Source organism: Myxocyprinus asiaticus, chromosome 25 (assembly GCF_019703515.2).
Source record: "Myxocyprinus asiaticus isolate MX2 ecotype Aquarium Trade chromosome 25, UBuf_Myxa_2, whole genome shotgun sequence".
NCBI classification, from domain to species: domain Eukaryota; kingdom Metazoa; phylum Chordata; class Actinopteri; order Cypriniformes; family Catostomidae; genus Myxocyprinus; species Myxocyprinus asiaticus.
The window spans coordinates 29,554,242-29,579,907 of NC_059368.1; the positions used below are offsets into that span (position 1 = coordinate 29,554,242).

Sequence of the window (25,666 nt, forward strand, 5' to 3'; positions counted from 1 at the left end):
AACTGACAGTTCCTAAATGTGACTGACCCAGGCAGTCCTCCAGCCTCCATCATGTTGGCCAGTGTGACATCATTAGACCAGACGTCATACTGCCATTTGCGCAGCCCCAGAACACCACACAGCACACGGCCCGTGTGCAAACCCACACGCATATTCAGGTCCACCTCGGTTGCTTCTGCAACAGATCTGATTACACACGCACAATCAAAATAAACAAAATGTTAAATGTAACCTATGCATTTTGTGTATGTTTGCTGGTCTATTTGACTCTATACTGGCACCTATTGATATTGATGCAACATAAAAATTAAAAATAAAAAGTTTTCAGTTGACATCACCAAATAACGTCCTGGTTACTTGCGTAACCTCCGTTCCCTGATGGAGGGAATGAGACGTTGTGTCGATGTAGTGACACTAGGGGTCACTCTTGGGAGCCCGAGACACCTCTGGTCTTTGATAAAAGGCCAGTGAAAACTGGTGAGTGGTACTTGCATACCACTCCCCGGGACATACGGGTATAAATGGAGCTGGTATGCAACCACTCATTCAGGTTTTGTGCTGATGAGCCGAGACAAGGTCCCGGCCATTTCAGCAGGTAGTTCAGCGTTGTGGCAGGAGGGACACAACGTCTCGATCCCTCCATCAGGGAACGAAGGTTACGCAATTAACCAGGACATTCCCTATCTGTCACTCACTCGACTTTGTGTCAATGTAGTGACACTAGGGGTCCCTATACGAAACACTGCAACTGACTGAACTGTGTTACATGAACTGGCGGTGTGTGACGGGCAGACCACTGTGTGCCTCGTAGCCAGCGCACCAGGCTGACACGTAACCTCCCCCAACACTGTTATGAGTGTCGAACGGCCTTTTGAGGACAAGTCGACTGCCCAAAAGATAGAGACAGGCTAGCCCAGTCGTGGCCTCTTCTCCTCTTTTTTTTCCTCTCCCCCCCAAAAAAAGGAATTAACCGACTGGGGCCACCAGTTCTAGTCGGGGGGGTGTCACTCCCAAGGGGAAGACACCGCGGAGACCACACCCGGCCCAAAGGGGGGGGGGTATTTTGAGTGGAAATACGTCACATGGTCTTGCCGAGCTTTGACGGAAGTAAGTCATGTGGAGAAGTCCCATGGTAGATCCTACCCGGTGGGGGAGGAGTTTCTACAAGCATGGTGACTGGGGCAGAGGGGCCTCTGCCCAAGGAAGACGCAGTTTACCAACAGGGAAACAAATTAGCGGAAGATATACATCGCATGGGGTTACCTACGGGGAACCACCACGTGCGGAGAACCTACCCCAGTACAGGGCTTAGTTAGCATGTGTACTGAGCCAGCAGCGAGTTTCTCCGCAAACTCGTCTGCCACAGGGCTCGGAGGAAATCAACCAGGGAACACAGTTTGTGAACACTACTGGGAGTCAACAGTGCATGTCTTCAGCTCAGGAGAGGTGAAAGGCACTATGCGCAGGCGATACAACCGGCCAGCTGTCCCGGACTTACCTGCTTGTGCGTGCCACTACACGGGACAAAACCGGTTCCACCCTGAGATTGTAGAACCTCGCAAAGGTGTTGCCCAGCCCGCTGCAAATGTCTGTTAGAGAGGCGCCACTGGTCAAGGCCCAGGACGCCGCTACACCCTTGGTAGAATGAGCTCGTAGCCCTACCGTGGGCGGCATGTCCTGGACGTGATATGCCCATGTTATGGTGTCAATGAGCCAGTGGGTGATCCTCAGCTTGGAGACAGCGCTTCCTTTCCGCTGTCCACAAAAGCAGGCAAAGAGCTGCTCAGAGACTCTAAAGCTCTGCGTGCGATCCAAATAGATGCGTAAAACGTGCACCGGACACAGCAACGTCAGGGCTGGGTCTGCCTCCTCCTGGGGCAGCGCTTGCAGGTTCACCACCTGGTCCCTAAAAGGGGTCATGGGAACCTTGGGCACATAGCCCGGTCGGGGTCTCAGGATCATGTGAGAGTAGCCCGGACCAAACTCCAGGCATGTTTTGCTGACAGTGAACGCTTGCAGGTCTCCTACCCTCTTGATGGAGGTGAGAGCAGTCAGGAGGGCAGTCTTCAAATAGAGTGCCTTAAGCTCAGCTGACTGCAAGGGCTCAAAGGGGGCTCTCTGTAGACCCTGAAGAACTACAGAGAGGTCCCATGAGGGAATGAGGCATGGACTGAAGGGATTCAACCTCCTGGCACCTCTCAGGAACCTGATGATCAGGTCGTGCTTCCCTAAGGACTTACCTTCCTCTGTGTCATGGTGTGCCGCTATAGCAGCTACATACACCTTCAAGGTGGAGGGGAACAGCCGCCCTTACAACCTCTCCTGCAGGAAGGAAAGCACCGATCCGACTGCGCATCTCTGGAGGTCTTTGCGTCGGGAAGAACACCACTTAGCGAACAGACGCCACTTAAAGGCATACAGTCACCTCGTAGAGGGGTCCCTAGCCTGAGTGATTGAGTCTACCACCGCGGGTGGTAGACCACTTAAGTCTTCCGTGTCCCGTCCAGGGGCCAGACATGGAGAATCCAGAGATCTTGTCGCAGGTGCCAGATGGTGCCACGTCCCTGAGAAAGAAGGTCTTTCCTCAGGGGAATTTGCCTGGGGGGGGCTGTCGCGAGAAGCGTGAAGTCCGAGAACCACGCCTGGGTGGGCCAGTAGGGTGCTACCAGGACGACCTGCTCCTCGCCCTCCCTGACCTTGTGGTCTGTGCAAGTAGGCTCACTGGGGGAAATGCATATTTGCGAAGTCCAGGGAACCAGCTGTGTGCCAGTGCATCTATACCGAGAGGTGCCTCGGTCAGAGCGTACCAGAGCGGGCAGTGGGAGGATTCTTGGGAGGCGAACAGGTCTACCTGTGCCTGCCCGAATCGACTCCAAATCAGCTGGACCACCTGAGGGTGGAGTCTCCACTCTCCCCTGAGGGTAACCTGCCGTGACAGCGCATCCGCTGCAATGTTGAGGTCGCCCGGGATGTGAGTGGCTCACAGCGACTTGAGGTGCTGCTGACTCCAGAGGAAGAGACGGCGGGCGAGACGTGAAATACAACAGGAGCGCAGACCGCCTTGACGGTTGATATATGCTACCGTTGCTGTGTTGTCTGTCCGAACTAACACATGCTTGCCCTGGATCAATGGCTGAAACCTCCACAGGGCAAGCAGAATTGCCAGCAACTCGAGGCAGTTGATGTGCCAATGTAGCCACGGGCCCATCCATAAGCCGGCAGCTGCATGCCTGTTGCATACAGTGCCCCAGCCCGTTTTGGAGGTGTTTGTCATAACCACGACGCGCCTGGAGACCTGCTCTAGGGGAACGCCTACCCGTAGAAACGTGAGGTCGGTCCAAGGGCTGAAAAGGCAGTGACAGATAGGCGTGATGGCCACGCGATGTGTCCCACGGTGCCATGCCCATCTCGGGACTCAAGTCTGTAGCCACTGCTGAAGCGGTCTCATATGCATCAACCCGAGCGGAGTGGCCACCGCTGAGGATGCCATATGCCCCAGGTCCTCTGAATCAGTTTCAGTGGAACCGCTGTCTTCTGTCTGAATGCCTTCAAACAGGTCAGCACCGACTGTGCGCGCTCGTTCGCGAGGCACGCTGTCAACGAGACTGAGTCCAACTCCAAGCTGAGAAAAGAGATGCTCTGAACCAGGAGGAGCTTGCTCTTTTCCCAGTTGACCCGATGCCCTAGTCGGCTGAGGTGCGAGAGCACCAGGTCCCTGTGTGCACACAACACATCCAGAGAGTGAGCTAGGATTAGCCAGTCGTTGAGATAGTTGAGGATGTGAATGCCCACTTCCCTTAGCGGGGCAAGGGCTGCCTCTGTGACCTTCATGAAGACACGAGGGGACAAGGACAGGCCGAAAGGGAGGACCTTGTACTGATATGTTGTGGCCATGCTGAGTTCAGGGACATCAAAGCACTTACCTGGCTCCTTGTGACCACCCCTGGAACAGCCTGGGATGGGGGAGGAAGAGGCCTGTCCTCGTGACCCATGGAGACTGTCACATCGGGGGCGGATTTGTGCCACAGCTGAGCGCGCAGGGGTGGGGAGACCACCGCTGGAGCGCCAAACCTGCCAAAATGGAATGGTGGACGGTGGTCGTGATGACGGCCATGCACACTGAGTATGTGACCCAGGGAACAAGGAAACCACTCTTTTGCTGAACTGTTGGGTACCGCAGCCACTTGGGCATGCGGCGAAATTAAATGAAAAGGCAACAAAAGATTTTCCTCCCGGCCCTCCACCGGGGGATGGAGTGGTCTGCTTTCCAGCTCCAAGGCAGTGGGTTTTGTTGTCCCTGGGTTGCCCGTCTCAGGGGCGCTTCGAAGCCTTTTTTTCGGGTTCTTGGCGGCCGGCCGTGAGACGGGTGGCATCTGCTTCCTGTGGTGGGCTCCATGCCGGGGCCAGGCTGAAGGGGCATGCTGCAGCGGAGCCGGTACAGTCACCACAGGGGGACGCCCTTGGCAACGAGCAGGCGGGGTGCAGGATCTTGAGCCGCGAAGGGGCAGGATGTGCTGCATAGCCTCCATCTGCTGCTTCACCATCGAGAACTGCTGGGCAAGTCCTTGACGGTGTTGCCGAATAGGCCAACCTGGGAAATGGGGGCAGCAAGGAACCGTGCCTTTTCGGTCTCTCTCATCTCGACCAGGTTGAGCCAAAGATGGCGCTCCTGGACCACCAGGGTGGACATCGCCCGCCCCAGAGACTGCGCTGTGACCTTCATCACCCGCAGAGTGAGGTCGGTCGCCGAGCGCAGCTCCTGCATCAAATCTGGGGCGGAACTACCCTTGTGCAGTTCTTTTAGTGCCTTGGATTGGTGGACTTGCAGGAGAGCCATGGCATGCAGGGCGGAGGCAGCTTGTCCAGCGGCACTGTAGGCTTTGGCCGTCAGGGATGACATAAACCTACAGGCCTTGGTTGGGAGCTTTGGGCACCCATGCCAGGTGGCGGCGCTCTGTGGGCATAGGTGCACCGCGAGTGCCTTATCCACCGGGGGAATCACCGAGTAACCCCTGGCCACCCCACCATTGAGGGTAGTGAGGGCGGGGGAGCTGAAAGATCATGACCGGGCAGTAAAAGATGACTCCCACGAACTTGTCAGCTCCTCGTGCACTTCCGGGAAGAAAGGAACTGGAGCAGGGTGTGGCTGTGAGCGGTGCCGTGAGCCCAGGAACCAATCATTGAGCCGCAAGGGTTCAGAGGAGAGTGGAGGGTTCTACTCTAGCCCGACGCTCGCGGCTGCTCGGGAAAGCATGTCCATCATTTCCGCGTCAGCCTGTGACTGGGTGACTGTACCCGAGGGGGGGAGCCCAGCTGAGGCTTCCGCGTCCGACTGGACGAGCCCACTCTCCGATGCTGCGCTCGAGAGCTCATCAATTTCGCGGGCTCCGAACAAGAGGTCGAACTCGCCGTGAAACGAGCTGGCAGACTCATCCGGAAGCCCGATCAGGACAGATGAGTGTGCTGGGGAATGGGAGGTCCGTGGGGGGATACCCGGCGGAAGTGATCCCATTGGGGTCCCCAAATCGCCCCCGGTGCAAGTCGCGCTGGCCTCATACCCATAGGTAGAAGAACCAAGGCGGGGAGCCGCTGGGGTGCCGCGACCGCAATGTTGCCATGGTCATGTTCTCACAATGAGTACATGATCCATCCACGAAAGCTGTCTCCACGTGGGTCACAACCAGACATGAAAGACAGCGATCGTGACCATCAGAAGTTGAGAGATAACGACCGCAACCAGGAATAACACACAAATGGAAAGGCATCTTTAAAAAGACATTCAGTGTGTGCCGCTCTTTTAGAGAAATATACTCTTTTAGGAAAATATACTCTCTTATTTCTGCCGAAGTGCCCAGGGACATTCTCTTCAGTGCACCAGTGCAGAGGAGGGAGAAGCCGCTGAAATGCGCCGTCAGATCCAGCATAGGTGAATGAACAGTCAGCTCAGTAAACATCAATCGTTTGGCTCTGAAGAGAAAATCTGAATGAGTGGTTGCATACCAGCTCCTTTCATACCCGTATGTCCGGGGGAGTGGTATGCAAATACCACTCGGCAATTTTCATTGGCCTTTTATCAAAGACCAGAGGTGTCTCGGGCTCCCAAGAGTGACCCCTAGTGTCACTACATCGACACAACGTCGAGTGAGTGACAGATAGGGAACTGCAATTGCAGGAATATCTGCAGATGTATTTGTAACAGGTAAAGGATGGGCAAGGAGGAGGTGGGAACCAGCTGAACAGTCAACATAAACTTTAATTATATAAATTAACTTAAAACAAACATAAACAGACACACATGCAACGCGGCCGGGTGCGTCTCTCTCCCTCGAACCGACGTCTCCGGCCACCCCATATCTCATTCTCCCATGCTCCATCACGGTCCGGCCACACAGTATTTGACACCCATGATAAATTATTCTGCAACCGAATGTGTCTATACTAGGTGGTTACTGTGATAAAGTGAAAATTAAATTGGTGATTTCATTGGTAAGTTTTTTGGTAATTGGCAAAAAAAAAAATCCTATGTTAAAATAATTTCTCCTATCCCAGTTTAATTTGCAACTATAAGTAAGTCAACTATAAGTAAGTTTTGAAAACAGTTATTATTTTTGTCTGGTGTCACCAGCAGCACAGAAATTACACATCTTTAAACATATTTTTTTCAAAGTACAGTTCTTTCTTAATATTGCACCTTTAATGTTAAAGAAAATAAAATGATATACATGGTGAGAAACACTATAAATTTCTACCTAGAAACATCTTCAGTTACACATGTAACCTCAGTTCCCTGAGATGAAGGGAAGATCCTCTGAAGATTCCTCTGACGCATATTGGAATTCCTTCTCAACGACCTAGTTGAAGCCCTTGTACAATAAAGCCAATTCTATAATTGGCAATGGTGTTTGAGCCCCACCCCTTCTGGCCTATATAAGGGGGTGCAAAATCAAAACATTTTGACTGAGGGACAAGGAGCGCATCGCTCGCACCTCAAAGCACTGGGTCAGTAGTGCGGCCAGCTTATGCAATGTCTCGTTCCCTACATCTCAGGGAACCGAGGTTACATGCATAACGGGAGATCCCTTTCAATTATGGTTCACTCGACATTGCATCAGAAGCTGACGCTTATGGGAACAACATTCAATCATGCCACACTACTGCCGTTACCTCACACCCCACAGGTATGCCTGAGGCATAGACACTTGAGGAAGGATATGTATTGTATAGGATGTCACAGGCCACACAAGACAGTGACAGAATCAAAGACATGCCTCAATGTGAACAGAGTACTGATCAATCCCCCTACATAGTGAAAACTCAGAGGGGAAAATTAATCTCAGTCTGGAATTTATATGAACTTTATAAATACACACATTATAACCACTTCACATCCAGGGTTGGGAAGGCAAAGTTTAATAAGAAGTGCTTGTGACTTTAATGGGTAATTTTGACAATGGCCTGTATATTGGCAGCTGAAACAAAACTATAGCAGATAGCCCGCTCATTATAAGAGCCTGGGCTCGCCTGTTGAGTGTTGGAACAATTAGCTCTCTTAGACAGTGAGGACCTGCGAAGAGAGAGACCAAATCTTTGTTATAAAACCTGTAGAATGTGCTTGGTGAAGACCAACCTGCTGCTAAATATATTTCCTGCAAGGACACATTGTTTACCCATGCACATGAAGAATCCATGCCTCTGGTTGGATACGCTTTCACACCGATGGGGCATCGTGCACCCTGTGATTCATATGCAAGGGTGATTGCATCGATGATCCAATAAGAGAGCCTTTGATTGGAGATGGACATGCCTTTTGTGCATCCTCCATAGCAAACAAAGAGCTGGTCCAACAGTCTGAACTGATGGGTACGCTCCACATAGATATGCAATGCCCACACTGGGCATAACAAGTGCAGCATCTGCTCCTCATCCGAATTAAATGGTGGGGGAAATAAGGCTTGTAAGCAGACGACCTGGTCCCTGAAGAGCATGGATAAATCTTTAATCACGTTGCCTTTTCTGGGTTTGAGATTGGACTTCGAGAGACCCGGCCCGAATTCCAGACATGAGCTGTCAAACGACAGTGCTTGCATATCACCCACCTGTTTAACTGAGGCTAGAGTCAGCAGGAGCGCGGTCTTTAGAGTGAGCATGCATAACTCAGCAAATTCCAAAGGCTCGAACGGGGGCCCGTGAGTGCCTTCAGCACCAGGTTCAGGTCCCAGGTTGGGACTGTAGCAGGGCGAGGGGGGTTTAGGCGCCTTGATAAAGAGGAATTAGATCATGACTGCCTATAGAGGAGCCAGCCTCCAGGGTGTGGTATGCTGAGATAGTCGCTATATAGACCTCACCTGGGGTGAGACCTGCATCCAGCTGCTCTTCGAGGAACGTGAGGATCTCGGCTATGGAGCAATGCACAGGGTCTTCGCCATGTGAAGAGCACTAATTTGCAAACACATGCCATTTTAGTGCTTAGAGGTGTCTCGTGGATGGCGCTCGAGCCTCCTGGATGGCGTTCATAACTGATTGAGATAACCCATATATGTTTAGCGGGTTCCATTGAGGGGCCAAACGAGCAGGATCCAGAGCTCCGGCAGGGGATGTCAGATCATGCCCTGCGCTTGAGAGAGAAGGCCCCTCCTCAGCAGTATTTCCCAATGGGGGCTGACCAGTAGCTCCACCTTCTCCAGAAATCAGGACTGATTAGGTCATTTTGGTGCAACCAGTAGAACCACTTCCCTGTCCTCTCAGATTTTGCTGATGAAAGAATGGAGGAGGCGTACCGGGGGAAATGTATACTTGTGATTCGTGAGCCATGTCATTCACCCCTAGTGGGGCTTGGGACATGGAGTACCAGAGGGGACAGTGCCCTCTTCACAGGGCCAAACCCATCACGATTGCTTCTGCTCGTGGTTCATGCTGGGACAAGTCAGTTTTCATTTGGGCCAGGGTCTGTGTGGCTTTACTGAAGGCTTGAGGGCAGTCTTTAGTGGAGCCGGAGCAGCTGGGGCAGGGTTCTTGCCGGGAACTGACCCAAAGTAGAGCGGGAGCAAGCCAGGTGTGAGGAGGAGCCGCTTCTCTTCGGCAAAATGTGCTTCATCGCTTGTGACTTTTTGCGTCTCGATGAAATGCATTGCGAAGCCTTCCATGGCATCGCCAAACAATCCAGCTGGTGACACAGAGGTGTCCAGAAGAGCGCCTTTTTCTGAATCACACATCTCAGTGAGGTTTAGTCAGAGGTGCTGTCTAGCACCATCAGAATGGCCATCGACCTCTCAAGCATTGACTTTTGTGGCCTGCAGCACCAGGTCTGCAGTGCTGCGGAGCTCTTTCAATGGTTCAGGATCAGGAACCTGCTCATCCATCCATTTGAGGAGCTTGGCCTGAAACACCTGGAGCATCGCCATAATATGGAGTGCCGAGCAGGCCTGGCCCACCGCCATATATACCTTCCCAGCCAGCGCAGATGTCAGGTGGCACGGTTTAGAAGGATGGGTGGCTTTTCCATATTGCACGGGTAAAGATGATGCATTGAAAGATTGAGAGGTTCACGGGGCATGTCCGTTATTTTCCGTTATTGTACAAGGGCTACAACTAGGTCATTCTGAAGGAATTCCCATAAGCATCAGCTTCTGTTGCAGTGTCGAGTGAACTCTAACTGAAAGGGAAATTAAGGTTACTCACGTAATCCCAGTTATCTGATATGAAGTGAGGTATCTCACTAAGGGAACGCCCCAAGCGTAAACAATTGCAGAAGTACCAATGACACCCCCTCTGTCAAAATCTGATAGACCAATTGCTGCAGCGATCAGGGAGTCCCACTCCCCAGTATAAACCACAGCTCCCTGCAGCTGCCTCATTCTCCGCATATCTCTTCTCCATGCAAACTGCAAGGAGGGCATTGATGTGAGATACCTCACTTCATGTTATCAGAGAACATATAAGTATGTATATATTTAAATACTGTATATACGTACAGTATATATATATATATATATATATATATATATATATATATATATATATATATATATATATATATATATATAAATACACACTAACGGTCAAATGTTTTGAAACACTTGACTGAAATGTTTCTCATGATCTTAAAAATCTTTTGATCTGAAGGCATATGCTTAAATGTTTGAAATTAGTTTTGTAGACAAAAATATAATTGTGCCACCATATTAATTTATTTCATTAAACAAAAAAGTTTTTGAAATTGATGACTTGGACCAAATAATAAAGAAAAGCAGCCAATAAGTGCCCAACATAGATGGGAACTCTTTCAATACTGTTTAAAAAGCATCTCAGGGTGATACCTCAAGAAGTTGGTTGAGAAAATGTCAAGAGTACATGTCTGCAAATTCTATGCAAAGGGTGACTACTTTGAAGATGCTAAAATATAACACATTTTTTATTTATTTTGGATTTTGTTTAGTCACAACATAATTCCCATAGTTCCATTTATGTTATTCCATAGTTTTGATGACTTTACTATTGTTCTAAAATGTGAAAACAAATTATAATAAAGAATGAGTAACTGTTTCAAAACTTTTGACTGGTAGTGTATATATATTGTATATACTGTATATACAGTATAAAATGTGTAATTCTCTGTAAGCCAGCCTCAAGGGTTCTGCTACGTCCAGTTTATAAAACCTTAAAGGAATGGTTCACCCAGAAATGAAAAATCTCTTATCATATACTCACCCTCAGGCCATCCTAGATGTGTAGGCACAATAATGATTTCAAGCTCATTTATACTTCCTAGCGCTTGATGCATGCACAGAGCACTAGACAGCGCTATAGGATGTGTAATCGAGCTTGAAATCATGATCACCAAGAAGACTACAGTCAAGATTTATAGTGAAAAAGGAATTACATTTTGGTCTGTTCTCACCCAAAACTGATTGGATCACTTCATAACACATTGATTAAACCACTGGAGTCAAATGAATTACTTTTATGATGCCTTTGTGATATTTGGACTTTCAGAGTTTTGGCCAACATTCACAAAAAATCTCTTTTTGTGTTCAGCAGAAGACAGAATGTCATACAGTACACATCTTGGATGGCATGAGGGTAAGTAAATGAGAGAATTTTCAGTTTTAGGTGAACTATCTCTTTAAGAATGTGTGCAGGGAAGACCGCAGCACACATTTCTTGGACCGAAATACCTTGGGACAGCACCCAAGGCAGCCATTATCCCTTGTTGAGTGGACACATAGGCCCTCCAGAGAGGGAAGATTCATGCTATTCTAACATTGCACAATGGTGTCCACCAACCAATGGGACAAGCACTGACAAGAAATAGGCTTACCGTTGTGAGAGGTAGACCAAGAAACAAAGAGCTGGCTGCTCGCATGCCACACTCTAGTCCTTTGCACATACAAGTGCAACCTTCTCACAGGGCACACGCAATGAAGACACTCGTCTTCAGAAGAGTGAGGCAGTGAGTGAAAAGCCAACAAGTCCAATGACTAACACGAACCGACAGGTCAGTTACTTTTGGCACGAAAGCCGTGTTTAGTCTAAGACACACTTTCAACCCACCCAGTGAAAACAAAATATATGAAGGGTGTACTGACAATGCTTGCAGCTCGTTCACCCGTTTCACTCTCATGAGTGTTAGCAATAAAGCTGTCTTTAAGGAAAGCAGTTTCAGAGAAATGCCTTCCAAGGGCGACTTCAGGACCACAGACATGTCCCACGGCTGAACCAATGGTTTGGATACCTGGTGTAGCTGCTGAGCACCTCTCATAAACCCACAAATAAGAGGGTGTTGCCCAACAGTGCCAAAGTCCATCCCTACATGACATGCTGATAAGGAAAAACAGCACATATAACAACGAACATAAGAATGGGACGATCTGTCTGTCTGCACACCACCATTCAAACATTCCCCATTTGTGGTTGTACTCCCAATTAGAGGCCACCCTCGCACTCTGAATTCTCTCTATCGCCCTAGGAAAAAGGTCAGTAATTCCTAAATTTAGTCTCTCTTGGGACAGGCCCAAGAGGTAGCCTCTGAGGTGAGGGGTGGAAGATTTCCCCTCGAGCTTGAGAGAGGAGATCTCTGCACAATGGCAGGGACCACGGCTGTTCATGACATCTCCACCACCCACAGTTTTCCTGGCCAATTCGGGGCGATCAGAATAAATGAATGACCAAACTCTCTCACTCTCTGCAGTGTCGGCCCGATAAGATTCATTGGGGGCAATGCATATAGGAGTTCGTTTGGCCTTTGGTGTGCCAATGCATCGACTCCCAATGGGGCATCGTCACCCACCAGGGAGAATAACTGGGGACATTGCTTGTTTCCGCGCGATGCAAAGAGATCTATAGCAGCCCATCTGAATCTCTACAACTTCTGATCCACCACTTGAGGATGGAGTCTCCATTCCCCTTACAGTGCATTTCCTCTGGATAGCAAATCCGCCCAGGTGTACAATACTCCTGGGATGTGCGTCACGTGTCATGACAGGACGTTCCTGTTGCTCCATACAATCAGCTCAGCCCACCCCACCCCCCTCTCTCTCTGTCTTTGGGATTACAAAATACTGAGAATAAAGACCCTGCTGGCTTTCTTCCAACAGTATCATTTTTATCACTCTCTTGCCCAGCAAAGAGGATATTTCGTTTTACGGTGAATTGATGTCTGTAACCTCTATCTACTGCAATTAAAACCCAGGGATGAACTGCGCATGAACACCAGCTCTCCACCTGAGAGCTACGGCCTCTCCCCATGTCACAGTGGTGTCGAACATGGCCTTTGGGTCTACAGAGTGGTCCAGGAACTCCAACTTCTCTTTGTCATATTGAGATTTGGGTCAGACACCCCCAAGTCCCCCATCCCTTGGATATAGTGCTTCGAGAACTGTTTGACAGGCACTCCGATGGGAGCTTCTTCCCATCATAAAAGTTCCTTTAAGATCCTGCACATGCTGGCTGTGATGGTCAGTCAATTGAGACTTTAGCCGCGGCCCTGCGACAGACCTCAGCTAAATCAAACTCGGACTGAACCGGAGATGGAGAGCACTTATCCTTCTTGTTCGGTGGCCAGGACTGATCCATGGGCAAAATAGCATCCCCTTCATCATCTTTGTCCTCCTCAAGGATGGTGAACAACCATCTTGTCCTCCTCATCATCTTCCTCTCCCACCAGCGCATCCTCAAACAGCAGGGGGAAGGACAGGAGACACGCTTTCCATCATTTCGCCCCATGACGGGGCCTGCGGACTCTCTACTGTCTCTTCTCTGGCCTTCTCAGGAGAGAGACACGGGTCCTTTTTTCCTGTGACTGCAGCCCTCAACCTTCTCTCCTGGGTCTTGGTCGAGAAGGAAGAACAATTAGAGCAGTTCTCAGGGCTGGACAACGTGGCCTGTGCATGTTTAGTACCCAGACACGAGATGCAAAGTGGATGAGAATCTTTTGTGGAGATCCATGCACCGCATGCACATGAACAGGGAGGGTGGCCTTTTCCACTGGACTCTTAGATGCCATACTCCTGAGGTAAGTCCACCACAATGTGAAAACTTACACAAAGAATACCCAAGCTGAGAAGAACTCTTTTTTTATTTTCCTTCTCTTTGAAGCATTGTGAGCACCGCAAAAGAGTCACTGAAAACACTGAAAAGTGCTGAGAGTACAATAGCAGAGATAAACTCGCTGTGATGCATTAGTTCACTCCTCAATATCGTAGTAATAGCCACTCAACAAGATTGTAGAAAAGATCTATTGCATTTGGAAGTTACCAGTTGCTCCGTTGTCAAGCAGTTGAACATTAGCCAGCAGCATATCACCAGCTGAAGCCAAACAGGGTTGAGCCTGGCTAGTACCTGGATGGGAGACCTCTTTGAGAAAACTATGGTTGCTGCTGGAAGAGATATTAGTGAGGCCAACAGCACACCCTGCGGTCTGTAACATTAAATCACAGTGCATCTGAAGAGGGCTGCTTCCAAATCTTCCACAGGGAAGACAGCAAAAATGAGGTAGCTGCAGGTAGTTGTAGTTTATATTGGGGAGGTGTGACTCAGAGTGTCATTGGTGCTTCCACAATCAGTCACGCTTGGGCCGTTTCATTACTAAGACACCGAATATTAGAAAGAGGACTAGAGTAATTTTTTTAGCCTCTTTTTCAAAAGCTTCTTACTCTCTCCTCATCCCTCTCTATAATGCCGGCTGTGATGATTGAAGAGAGAGAGTTGGGGATTTGGCAGGAGGAATTTCTTCTCTGTTTGCTACCAACACAAAGCAGGAGATCTACGCTAATGTGAGACAGGAAGTGTGTGTGTATGTTTGTGTGTTTGTGTGTGTGTGTGTGTGTGGGTGTGTGTGTGTGGGGGGGGGGGGTATTCTAGCACCTGTGTGAGGCCACAAATACTTGCAACACAAGAGTGCTGAAATGGTCCACACTCACGTGATGGTGTCGATCATGTCCAAACCCATCTCCACACAGCAGTGAGCGTGGTCTGCTTTCGGCTGGGTCAGGCCTGATACGCAGTAATAACAGTCTCCCAAGATCTTAATCCTTCTGCAATGGTTTTCCTGCCAATCACACACACAAAGACATGATGAAGCTTTTCAAGAGTCAAGTCTAGTTTATTTGTATAGCGCTTTTCACAACAGGTGTTGTTTCAAAGCAGCTGTACATGAAATTATGCTATAACAGAAAATGAATGAATATAATGCCAATATTAGTTATTTATGTTTAGAACTATTAGTGGTTAAAATTAGTAAACCAACTAAGTTTTGTAGGTCAGTGGTTAAACAAAATTATTTTGTATGAACTATAAGTTTTAGTGTTAAAGTCCTTGAAGTCTTCCCGAATTAACTGAGGAAATACACGTAGATGCATTGTCCTTTGATTTTGGCCGATGAAGGCTTTTCTAAGTGGTTAATTCATTTTCTATGTAGTACATTTTTTTAATAGAGATTTATCCCTCCTTTGACCAAGTTGATATAGGTATCATTCAGTGAGGAGCATCGCAGTCCGGTTGGAAGCTTATGGCAGGTAATTTTGGAGAGAGACACACAAAACAAGTAAAATTTTGAGTTAAGGACAAAGGCCGAAAATTACACTGCACAAGTGTTAACACAGATGCTTCTAGCTTCACAAGCTCGATTTTGTGCATAGTTGCGTTCCAAAATGTGTCAGTCCGCAATTCATTACACAGCGTAAGTATGCGTTGCATTCTAAATGCTGTCACAAGGGGCACTAAAGCAAGATTGGTGTGACCTGTCTGCTTCTACAGTTTTCTCTTTCAAGCCAGCTAATGTCATGGCAAAACAACATTTTGAAGATAATATATCTGGGCAAGTAAGATAAGGTCAATATATTTATAGCAACTTACCAGAATAATAACACATCCAGTTTAATGGCGTAGACGTACTGTTCAGAAACGCAAGAATGCACAGTGCTTTGGCAATGTGGTGGTAAAGTGCTTACATCTGTGTTCATGTACTTGCATAGAGTACGTTTCAGCCTTAATTGAATGATGCAGCTGATAAATATCACACGTCAACCAGGTAATATAGAATCTGATATCTGACATAATATCAGATATCCACCCCAGTCGCAACCAACCTGTCAGGACAGCGATTGTTCTCACGTCACACCCGCAGTGGTTTTCATCATTCACCTTTGGGTGGCCCCACTTTCACCCCAAGCGAAAGGCCCAGGCCCCTTCTACAGGCACCCTACACTGCCTGTAGTTACGGCATTGCGCAAAATTCACTAAGGTATTATGCAGAACTAGCAATGGTGCAAATGGCCACAAAATCTGTGATGAACGCAATTCACATGCCATCATTTCAATCTTATAAGCCTGTTCTAAGCGCTACATAGCAGAGGTTGCAGCAGACCAGCCTTATCTGGCACATTCTGCTGGGAGTGTAGAGCATCACTTCACTACTGTGATCCAGACACCTGAATCATCTTTTTAACATGCCAAAGTGTGCTTGACTGCACAGGAAACATGGATATATGCCAGGTTACAATGCTCCATTATTTGATCATCATTTGAGAAGTTCTGCTGCCATGATCAATAGAAAATGTACACAAACATCTAATAAAACTCAGGCTGTAATAGAGATGTTTATTTTGCCGGGCAAGTAGAATGGAATTTTGTGCATAAAGCACAATCTATAATGAGCCTAATTTACATAGAAATGAGTCGAGTTTGCACAGAAAGGACTGATAATGACACATCACTATTTTAGCACTGATTGCACTTGCATTAACTAGAAATACCACACACAAAAGTGTCGCAATTGTTTAGCAATTGTTTAGCCTCTCAGTTTTTGAGGTTGCCTTGAGAAGAAATTTTTGTTTCTGTTTCACTTGGTCGATACAACAATGGTCTTGGACTTTATACTGATACCTATTGGTGTGGAAACAGCATTAGAAAAAAAAAATCTGATTCTTTCATTTCAAAGTTTTCATTTACTGATGCAATTAAGGACTGCATATTTTACTGCTGTGTGTACAAAGCCATTGCATAGGATTTTTCCCACGTTTCAAAAGTAAAAAGATGAGCATGAGTAACAATTAACATAATCACTGGCCAGGCAGAGGGAGACAGAGCATGCATTAGCGTATCTCAGCGGGAGGTGTTAATCACTTGACTGTCCAGACTCCCTGCTGAGTTAATAGCTTCAAAGACTGAAAAAATGCATCCGATTTGTTTGATTCTGTCATTGAGACGGGGTCTTGTGTTCTCATCAAGTGACCAGTGAGCTTCTTTTACTGAAGAACGGATAAGATGTCAAGCTGATGTGAATGTTTTCATTGCACTCAGATTCTGTCACCAAGCTTATTTCTTGGATAAATAAACAATTACACACTTTCACAAAGAAAAGTTACTCAAGCTTCACAATCACTTCTTTTGCATTGCGGCTGAAAAATGTGTAAAACCTTTTACATTTAATTCTTATTGTAAAAAAGTCTTATATTATTTTATATAACGTAAACATACTGTAAGCTTTAAATTTGTATACAGCTCTAGATTATATAAATATATTGTAGTCTACATTTATATAACATTATGTATAAATATGTATACCTTACAAGTTTATACTTTTGTTTTATTTTAGTTCATGGTGCTTTAATATACTTTTGAATAGTTCACTTTCTACCAAATGACACACGTTTGTTGCCCAGCTCTTTGCACAATGTGACAATAAATGTGTGAAAGAAAAGGATGCAATTTCTTTTTGCTATGCATTTTCAATAGTGCATGTCTTTAACAAACAACCAAACATAGCAGATGCTGCAGACTCTTGGAGTAATATTGAAAAATACCTGTGTATTCAAAAGCTTCAGGTTGACTGGCTGTGAAAATGGGGCGTGACAGTGAAGCGTTGAGAAAAGTCAAAGTCAGTCATTTAGTGTGACACCTTCCCTCCGTTTTTAATCGGTAAGTGTGATAGGCTCACTGTCTAGGAGGGCAAGATCAGCGAAAACAGTCACTAACCCACCCAAATTGAGTTGTTCTGAGTCTGCTAGTGTGGAGCCAACTTTACTTTTCCTCAGAACAGACTGTATTTAGCTTTGATTCAGACTAGCTGACTTGGGGATAACAAGTAAAACTGAGCCATGGAAAATTGTGGAAGCAAAAATGTTTTGCTAATCTACTTTCATATTTTTATAATATCAGCACACTGACCCACATCTGCACATATCTGCCAATCCTCAAACACAGCTTTAACTTAGTGAAGCAACAAATTTACATTCCATGATCCAAGTTAATCAAAGGCCTCTAGTTAATGCTGCAGCTGTAATGTACAGTCATTCTACATAAAGACACTGGGATGCTCACCTTTTAGTATCAAAACAATGACTACTGTAATTTACCGTGTACTGTCAGGGCTGCTAAAATATTTACTGGTGTTTACTAAGGCAAGCAGCACTATTATTACTGGTCAAATTTAGAATTAGGGATCTAAACAAACCCCTAACTCTAAGTTTTAAACTTTGGTGAGTAACTAGCACTGCAGGCAAACATCATACCTCAAATTAGGGATGTGGCCGAAGCCAAATACCCTATTCGGAATGGCACGAATAATGACTCCAAAACAAATAACAGATTAATCCGTATAATATAAACAAATATTAATTTGACTGATAATCCAAGAAACACAAGCATAAAGTGACATTGAAAAATGAACATATTCTAAATTACAACAAACTTATGAATCTGTGTAAATCTTATAAATGAAAATGTGCACAGTGTGATTTCAGATCAGATGGCCACGGTCTCGACTCCATTTGTGGTCTCTGTAAATTGTGCGCATCTGGAGCTTGTCAATTCATACGTGATTCCTATGTATTTATTTATAGACCTGAGTGCGATGTTCAATTCCTGACCTGAAGTGATGATTTCACGTAGGAGCTCATCTAGCCTTCTTTTAAAGTTGACCACATTTATATTCACATCTGCGATTAAGGTAATTATCACATTAAGACGTTAAAAAGTTAAAATGCTGAAACTGAAACTTGCTCTTTTTTTTTGGTTCTTCTTTAAACTGTGCTAAATTTGAGAATGATAAGTGTTCTTGAGCTCTGAAAAGGCACTGTATAAATTTAACATTATTATTATTATTTTTACCATTATTATTATTATTATTTAATTAATAATAGTGTCCTAACGTTAAAATTGCTGATAGACTTACGGGACTTTCACTTGTTTGTAGGCTATGTTGATTTATTGTATTTCTTTTAATGCTTGAATTTGTATTTATTATTCACTGCAAAATGTGTGCTTGAATTTCACATTTTGCTTGACACCACTTGCCTCCAGAATAATGTTGTTATATATGAACAGATGAACGAAAATTCTGTTTCAGGCAGATATTAATATCAGAAATACCAGGAGAAACCAAAGTTAACAACATTTAATTTAAACCACAGTTAATATGGCAAACAAATTCAGCTTCATCTGGTAAGAATTTTTTATCATTATCATTTCATTAAATAATAATTGTAAAATAATAATAATAATTATTATTATTATTATGAAAGGCATACACAAGGCATATTTTATTAATAGAAACTATAAACGTAAGAGTAACATTTAAAAATGGGCATTTCATTTAGTTTTAATGCACTTCCAGTTTAAGCCCCTCCCATACCCAGTTCTATCCGAATACAGAGACAGATGCAGATAATTTTGTCATATGTAAACAATTAGAAACCACTAATAAAACCACAACAACAACCTAGCTATGAAGATAAATCAGTAGCAAAACTCAAGAGCTTGCATATTTGGATTTGAGAACTTGTACAATATATATTTGTTGTATATTTCGCAATTGCAGACAAGTAGTCACAAATGTGTAAAATAACATTAACATAAATACAACTACAGACATTACACATTAACTTTTGTACTTCAATTCATTTTCACAGTACAACCACAAATCGGCACCTACAACCTCTCAAATCTGGCATTGCAACTTTAAATCTTCATGCCTTGACTTTTGCAGCTAATTTTGCGAAAAACCTGTAGCAAAACTCACTTGTACACTTGTAAATACTGATGCGAGAGAGCAAGACCAGTGTTCAGCAGGGGAAGGGTAGGGAGCAATGAAGTAATTTTATTGATTGATGCCTAGCCAATGAATGCCACCAGTGTGGACTGTGTTTACTGGGGATTTCACTTGCCTTTTCAGCAGATTCGTTCAATGTGAATTGCCAAGGAGCAAAGAAAAGGTGTTTTACACGTTATAAAAATTTTTTGGTAACATTATTAACCTTCTTTGTTTCATTGATGTATGTTCTAATGAATTTGACACTGTTTAAGAGCAGAGGTGGGTAGAGTAGCCAAAAACTATACTCAAGTAAAAGTACAATTACTTAAAAAAAATAATTACTCAAGTAGAAGTAAAAGTGCTAATATAAATAATTACTTGAGTAAGAGTAAGAAAGTATCCAATTAAAAGAGTACTCAAGTAGTGAGTAACTTGTTACTTTCACAAATTACATAATGGATGTTAACTCCCTACATTCCATTACATAATACACATTTAACATGTATTACAGAATTATTATTATTATTATTAATGGAAATTCTGTCATCATTCACCATCATGTTGTTCCAAACCCATATGACTTTCTTTCTTCCATGCAACACAATAAGGAGATTTTAGACAGAATGTTAGCCTTGGTCACCATTTACTTTCAGTGAATGTTTTTTTTTTTTTTTATATATTTGTTAAGTGAATAGAGACCGAGACATTCTGTCAACATTCTAACCTATTTTGTGTTCCACAGATTACTAAGGGTCACACAGGTTTGGAACAACAAACCCAGCAACAAACCAGGGCAGCTGTGGCTCAGGTGGTAGAGCAGGTTGTTCACTAATCACAGGGTTAGTGGTTCAATTCCCAGCCCACATGACTCCACATGCCAAAGTGTCCCAAGACACAGAACCCCAAGTTGCTCCCAATGGCAGGCTAGTGCCTTGCATGGCAGCTCTGCTGTCACTGGCGTGTGAATGGGTGAATGAGACACAGTGTAAAGCGCTTTGTAGAACCGCTAAGGTTAAATAAGTGCTGACCATTTAAAACATGAGGGTAGGGAAATGACAGAATATAAATTATGGCTGAGCTATCACTTTAAACGAATAGTTCACCCAAAAATGAAAATTTTCCCATAATTTTCTCACCCCATCATTTTCTCACCCTCATGCAATCTCAGATGTGTATGACTTCCTTTTTTCTGCAGATCACAAATTATGATTTTTAGAAGAATATTTCTGCTCTGTAGGTCAGTACAATGCAAGTGAATGGGTGCAAAATTGTAATGCTCCAAAAAGCAAATGCAGGCACCATAAAAGTAATCCATACGACTCCAGTAGTTAAATCTATATTTTCAGAAGTGATATGATAGGTGTGGGTAAGAAACAGATCAATATTTAAGTCATTTTTTGCTAGAAGTTCTTCTCCCTGCCCAGCAGGGGGTGATATGAGAAGAATGTAAATCACCAAAAACAAAACAAGAGGGTGAAAGTGATCTGTTTATCATCCACACCTATCATATCGCTTCTGAGGATATTGATTTAACCACTGGAATCTTATGGATTACTTTTATGCTGATTTTTTGATTATGATTTTTTTTTTTTTAGCTTTAAAATGTTGGCACCCATTCACCAGCATTGTATGGACCAAAGGAGCTGAGAAATTCTTCTAAAAATCTTCGTTTGTGTTTAACAGATGAAAAAAAGAGATACACATCTGGGATGGCATAAGGGTGAGTAAATGATGAGAGAATTTTCATTTTTGGGTGAACTATCTTGTCAGAGCTGGATGAATTTGTCAATAAGAAGAGAGGTTTTGAAACTTTTCTAGTATTTATTACAGTGAAAACGTTAACACTGTCCCACAGGGATATTATATATAATTCTGAAATATAAACCAAAGCAAGATCATGTTATAAAAATGCCTACTTTCGCTATTTCATAGCTTTTAGTTGTTAGTTCAGTGTAGTTACAGTTTTCAGTGGCGAAAGAATTTAGATCATTAGTTCTGTACACAGTACCGCCACTCCCTAAACTCAGAGTATGTAGCCTGCATAGGGCACCACACGAAGAAATGCTGTCTGTTCGCACTCCAGTTGTCAATTACATGTTCAGCAGAGAAAAAGCATTTACACTTAATGTGGATGTTTACGTGGATTTATACAGTTAATCAGCCCGAAGTAGCTGCGATAGTTTCCAGTACCCCTGTGAGGGCGCAGGGTAAATGTTTAAATATTGCTTATGACATAGGGGATGCGGGACAAAGCGCACTGATATATTGCTGCAGATTTAAAAATGTACACTTAAAAACTGATGTCATAAGAACCCATATTTACAGAATCACCCTGAAACTGACCATCACCATAACCAAGCCTGCGTTATCATTAGATCAGCATGCTGCCTTAAATTGGATCTGTAATTTTAATCTTAAAATATCTGCTTTACTTGGTGTAAAATGGTGTTGCATGACAAATTCTTTTTTCACTGTGCAGAGCGAAGAAAGTGTTTCACTTAGAAGAGCTTGATGTTGCAGCAGTGATGGACTTGGGTTGAGTGACAGTCTGTGACAGCGTACGCAGTTGTGTGAACTTGCCCGTGGCCCAGGTGGAACCCCAAATACCATACCTCCACCCGCCCAATCATGCACTTCTTGGGGTTTGCTGTGAGTCCCGCTCATCTCAGCGATCTCAGAACCACCCTCAAATGCTGCACGTGCCGCTGCCAATCATTGCTGTAAATGATGATGTCATCTAAGTAGGCAGCGGCGTAAGCCGAATGCAGTCTGAGGATTCGGTCCATGAGATGCTGAAATGTACCCGGGGCTCCAAACAAACCGAAAGGAGGCGTCACAAATGGGTGTAATCCAAACGGTGTGGAGAAGGCTGTTTTTTCACAGGAAATTGGTGTCAAGGGGATCTGCCAATAACCCTTTGTCAAATCCAGTGTCGAATAAAATCAAGCAGTGCCCAACCAATTGAGCAACTCATCAATGCAAGGCATTGGGTATGCGTCAAATTTAGACACCGCGTTGACTTTTCTACAATCTACACAGAATCATACAGACCCATCGCTCTTAGGAACTAGAACAACCGGGCTGGACCAATCGCTGTGGGATTCCTCTATTACCCCCATATCGAGCATTGCATCCAATTCTTCCTGGACAATTTTCTTTTTGTGCTCGGGCAATCGATTGGGATGGCTACGTACCACCACCCCCCGGCTCGGTCTCGATGTGGTGCTGGATGAGGTTTGTACGACCCGGTAGAGGGGAAAACACATCTGCAAACTCCTTTTGCAACTTGGCAACCTCTGTGAGTTGATACGGTGAGATGTGGTCTCCGCAAGTGACCGGGGTGAAATTATTGTGTTTTGTATTCACCTCCGGCCTGAACTCCACCCTCTCCGGGACTACCGTAGCCAACGTCACAGGGACCGCCTCCCTCCACTATTTCAGGAGGTTGAGGTGATATATTTGACGTGCGCCCCCTCTATCGGTTCGCTTTACCTCATAATCGAGATCCCCCACTTGTTGTGTGACCTCAAAGGGTCCTTGCCACTTGGCGAGTAATTTGGAGCTCGATGTTGGAAGAAATACGAGTACCTTATCTCCCGGTGCAAATTCCCGCAGCCGAGTTCCCCTGTCATACAGTCGGCTCTGTTGTTCTTGAGCTTGGAGCAAATTCTCCTGTGTTAGTTGCCCCAAAGTGTGGAGTTTTTCTCTAAGATCAAGAACATATTGAATTTCATTCTTACTGTTTTAAAGTTCCTCCTCCCAAGCTTCGTGCATAACATCAAGCACTCCATGCGGGCACCACCCATACAGCAGCTTGAATGGGGAAAACCCAGTGGAGGCTTGCAGGACCTCTCGTACTGCAAATAACAGGGGATCGAGCCATTTGTCCCAATTTCTAGCATCCTCGTGCACGAACTTACGAATCATATTTTTAAGGGTTTTATTAAATTGCTCCACCAGGACATCTGTTTGTGGATGGTAAACGCTGGTGCGGATTGATTTAATGCCCAATAATTCGGAAAGCTCGCATAGTGTCCATGACATAAAGGTTGTGCCCTGATCGGTGAGGATTTCTTTCGGAATCCCCACCCGGGAGATTATTTTGAAGAGTGCCTCCGCAACACTGCGTGCTGAGATGTTGCACAGAGGCACTGCTTCCGGATATCGCATTGCATAGTCCACTAGGACGCATACAAAGCGATGTCTGCGTGCTGACCACTCTAATGGCACAACGAGGTCCATTCCAGTTCTCTCGAAGGGGACCTCGATCAGCGGAAGAGGGCGCAATGGCGCTTTTGGGGTGGCCGGTGGATTTACCAGCTGGCATTTGCGGCATGCCGCACACCACCTGCGGACATCGCCGCCAAAGCCCAGCCAATAAAAACGGGCAATTAGGGGGTTCAGTGTTTTTCTTTCCCCTAGATGACCCACCATGTGATTATAATGAGCCACCTGGAACACCATATCCTGACGGCTCTGCGGTATTAAGAGCTGGGTTGTATATTCCTTTGTTTGAGGGTCCTGCGTCACCCTATACAACCGCTTGTTTATAATTGTGAAATAAGGATATGAAAGTGTGACACCCGGCTTGAGTTGTTGACCATCGATCACTCTCACTTGGTCAAAGGCATACTTGAGGGTTTCGTCTCGCGACTGCTCCAAAGGGAAATCCCCTTCGGGAAATCCCCTGAAGACGGGAGGGGCTGCAGCCCTGTCATCCTGACGTGGAGCAGATGAAGATGGCCCTGGCTCCGCCTCCCCTGCCAGAGCATCGCACATCTCACATCTCATTGCTTTTTTGCAGGACCCATCTGCGCATATTCCCTTTAATACATTTCTAATTAGTCCCCAAAATCAGTGGACGGGTGAGGCGGGAACTAACCGCGGCCTCCACTCTATGTTTTGTTCCCCTGAATTTGATCACAAGGGTAACCACAGCGTAGCTGTGAATATCTCCATGCACACACTTCACCCTGACCATTTTAGCTGTGCCCAAAGCCTCGTGTTGAACCAAGTGTTGGTGGATAGTGGTTTGATTACAACCCGTGTCCACCAATGCTTGGTGAGTACCCCCCTTGACACTTACCGGACTCGATCGGGGGCAGTCTGCGGAGTGTCGGGGATCCGGACCACCGTCCCCAGCTCCATCACAGGGCATTGGTCCTGGAAGTGTCCCGGATCCCCACAACTCCAGCAGACCGGCCCAGGCAGAGGGACTCCATGGGGCGTACTTCAGGATCCCGGGTTTCGGCACCAGTGTAACAAACTTCACAGCAGAAGCGAAGGAGAACACAGGGAAGCAGGTTTTTCCAGGCTCAGGTAAGACTTTTAATTGGACACTTCAGTGCTTTTCAACTTCACAAACTCATCAGCTTCACAGGCACGTAGTCACTTAAACCCATTAGCTTTTACAGGCCTGTAGTTACTTAAACACATCAGCTTAACAAATACAACAGAATGAATGCAACAGCTTCAGGAGCACCATGGCCTTCCTTGTGCCAGACTCTCTCTCTCTCTCTCTCTCTCTGCTGGTGGCATGGCTGCTTATATGCCGCTCTCCCCATGCTCACTGGAATTAGAAACAGGTGTTAAACATAATCTAGCTCAGGTGCAAGTGCCCTTAACACTTTCTCTCTCTCTGGACGGATGCTTGACCATGCCCCCACTGCCACAATAGGCTAATTATTGAGACATTTCAGCTTATGATGCTTTAATTTTGCAAATAAAATAATTCCACTTGCGATTTACTGCTCTGACAAGTGTAATCGCCAGTTCCCATTCAAACCAATGTCCCATGTTAACATGGGTAACCACATTACCCTGTGAAACAGTTAAAATCTCTCTTAAACTGTGTCAAATTCATTAGAACAGACAGTGAAACAAAGCGGGATAGTAATGTTACCAAAACATTTTTATAATGTGCAAAACGTCTTTTCTTTGCTAGTTGGCAAATTCACATTGAACGAATCTGCTGAAAAGGCAAGTGAAATTGTTCACATCCCCAGTAAACACGATCCGCACTGGTGGCATTCATTGGCTAGGCATCAACTAATAAAAGGACTTCATTGCTCCCTCATCTTCTCACGCTGAACACTGGTCTTGCTCTGTCGCATCAGTATTTACAAGTGTAGAAGTGAG

The 25,666-nt window shown here is 45.5% G+C and overlaps 1 protein-coding gene across 1 annotated transcript in view; it reads right to left on the reverse strand.

The window, feature by feature from the left end:
* The window catches only part of LOC127416510 (adenylate cyclase type 1-like), an 83,364-nt gene that overhangs the window by 40,575 nt on the left and 17,123 nt on the right, over positions 1 to 25,666 (reverse strand). The window contains exons 5-6 of the mRNA XM_051655918.1: positions 14,418 to 14,545; positions 28 to 186 (exon numbers count right to left, since the gene is read on the reverse strand). Coding sequence (XP_051511878.1) covers positions 28 to 186; positions 14,418 to 14,545 — 287 coding nt within the window. The remainder of the gene's footprint in view (positions 1 to 27; positions 187 to 14,417; positions 14,546 to 25,666) is intronic.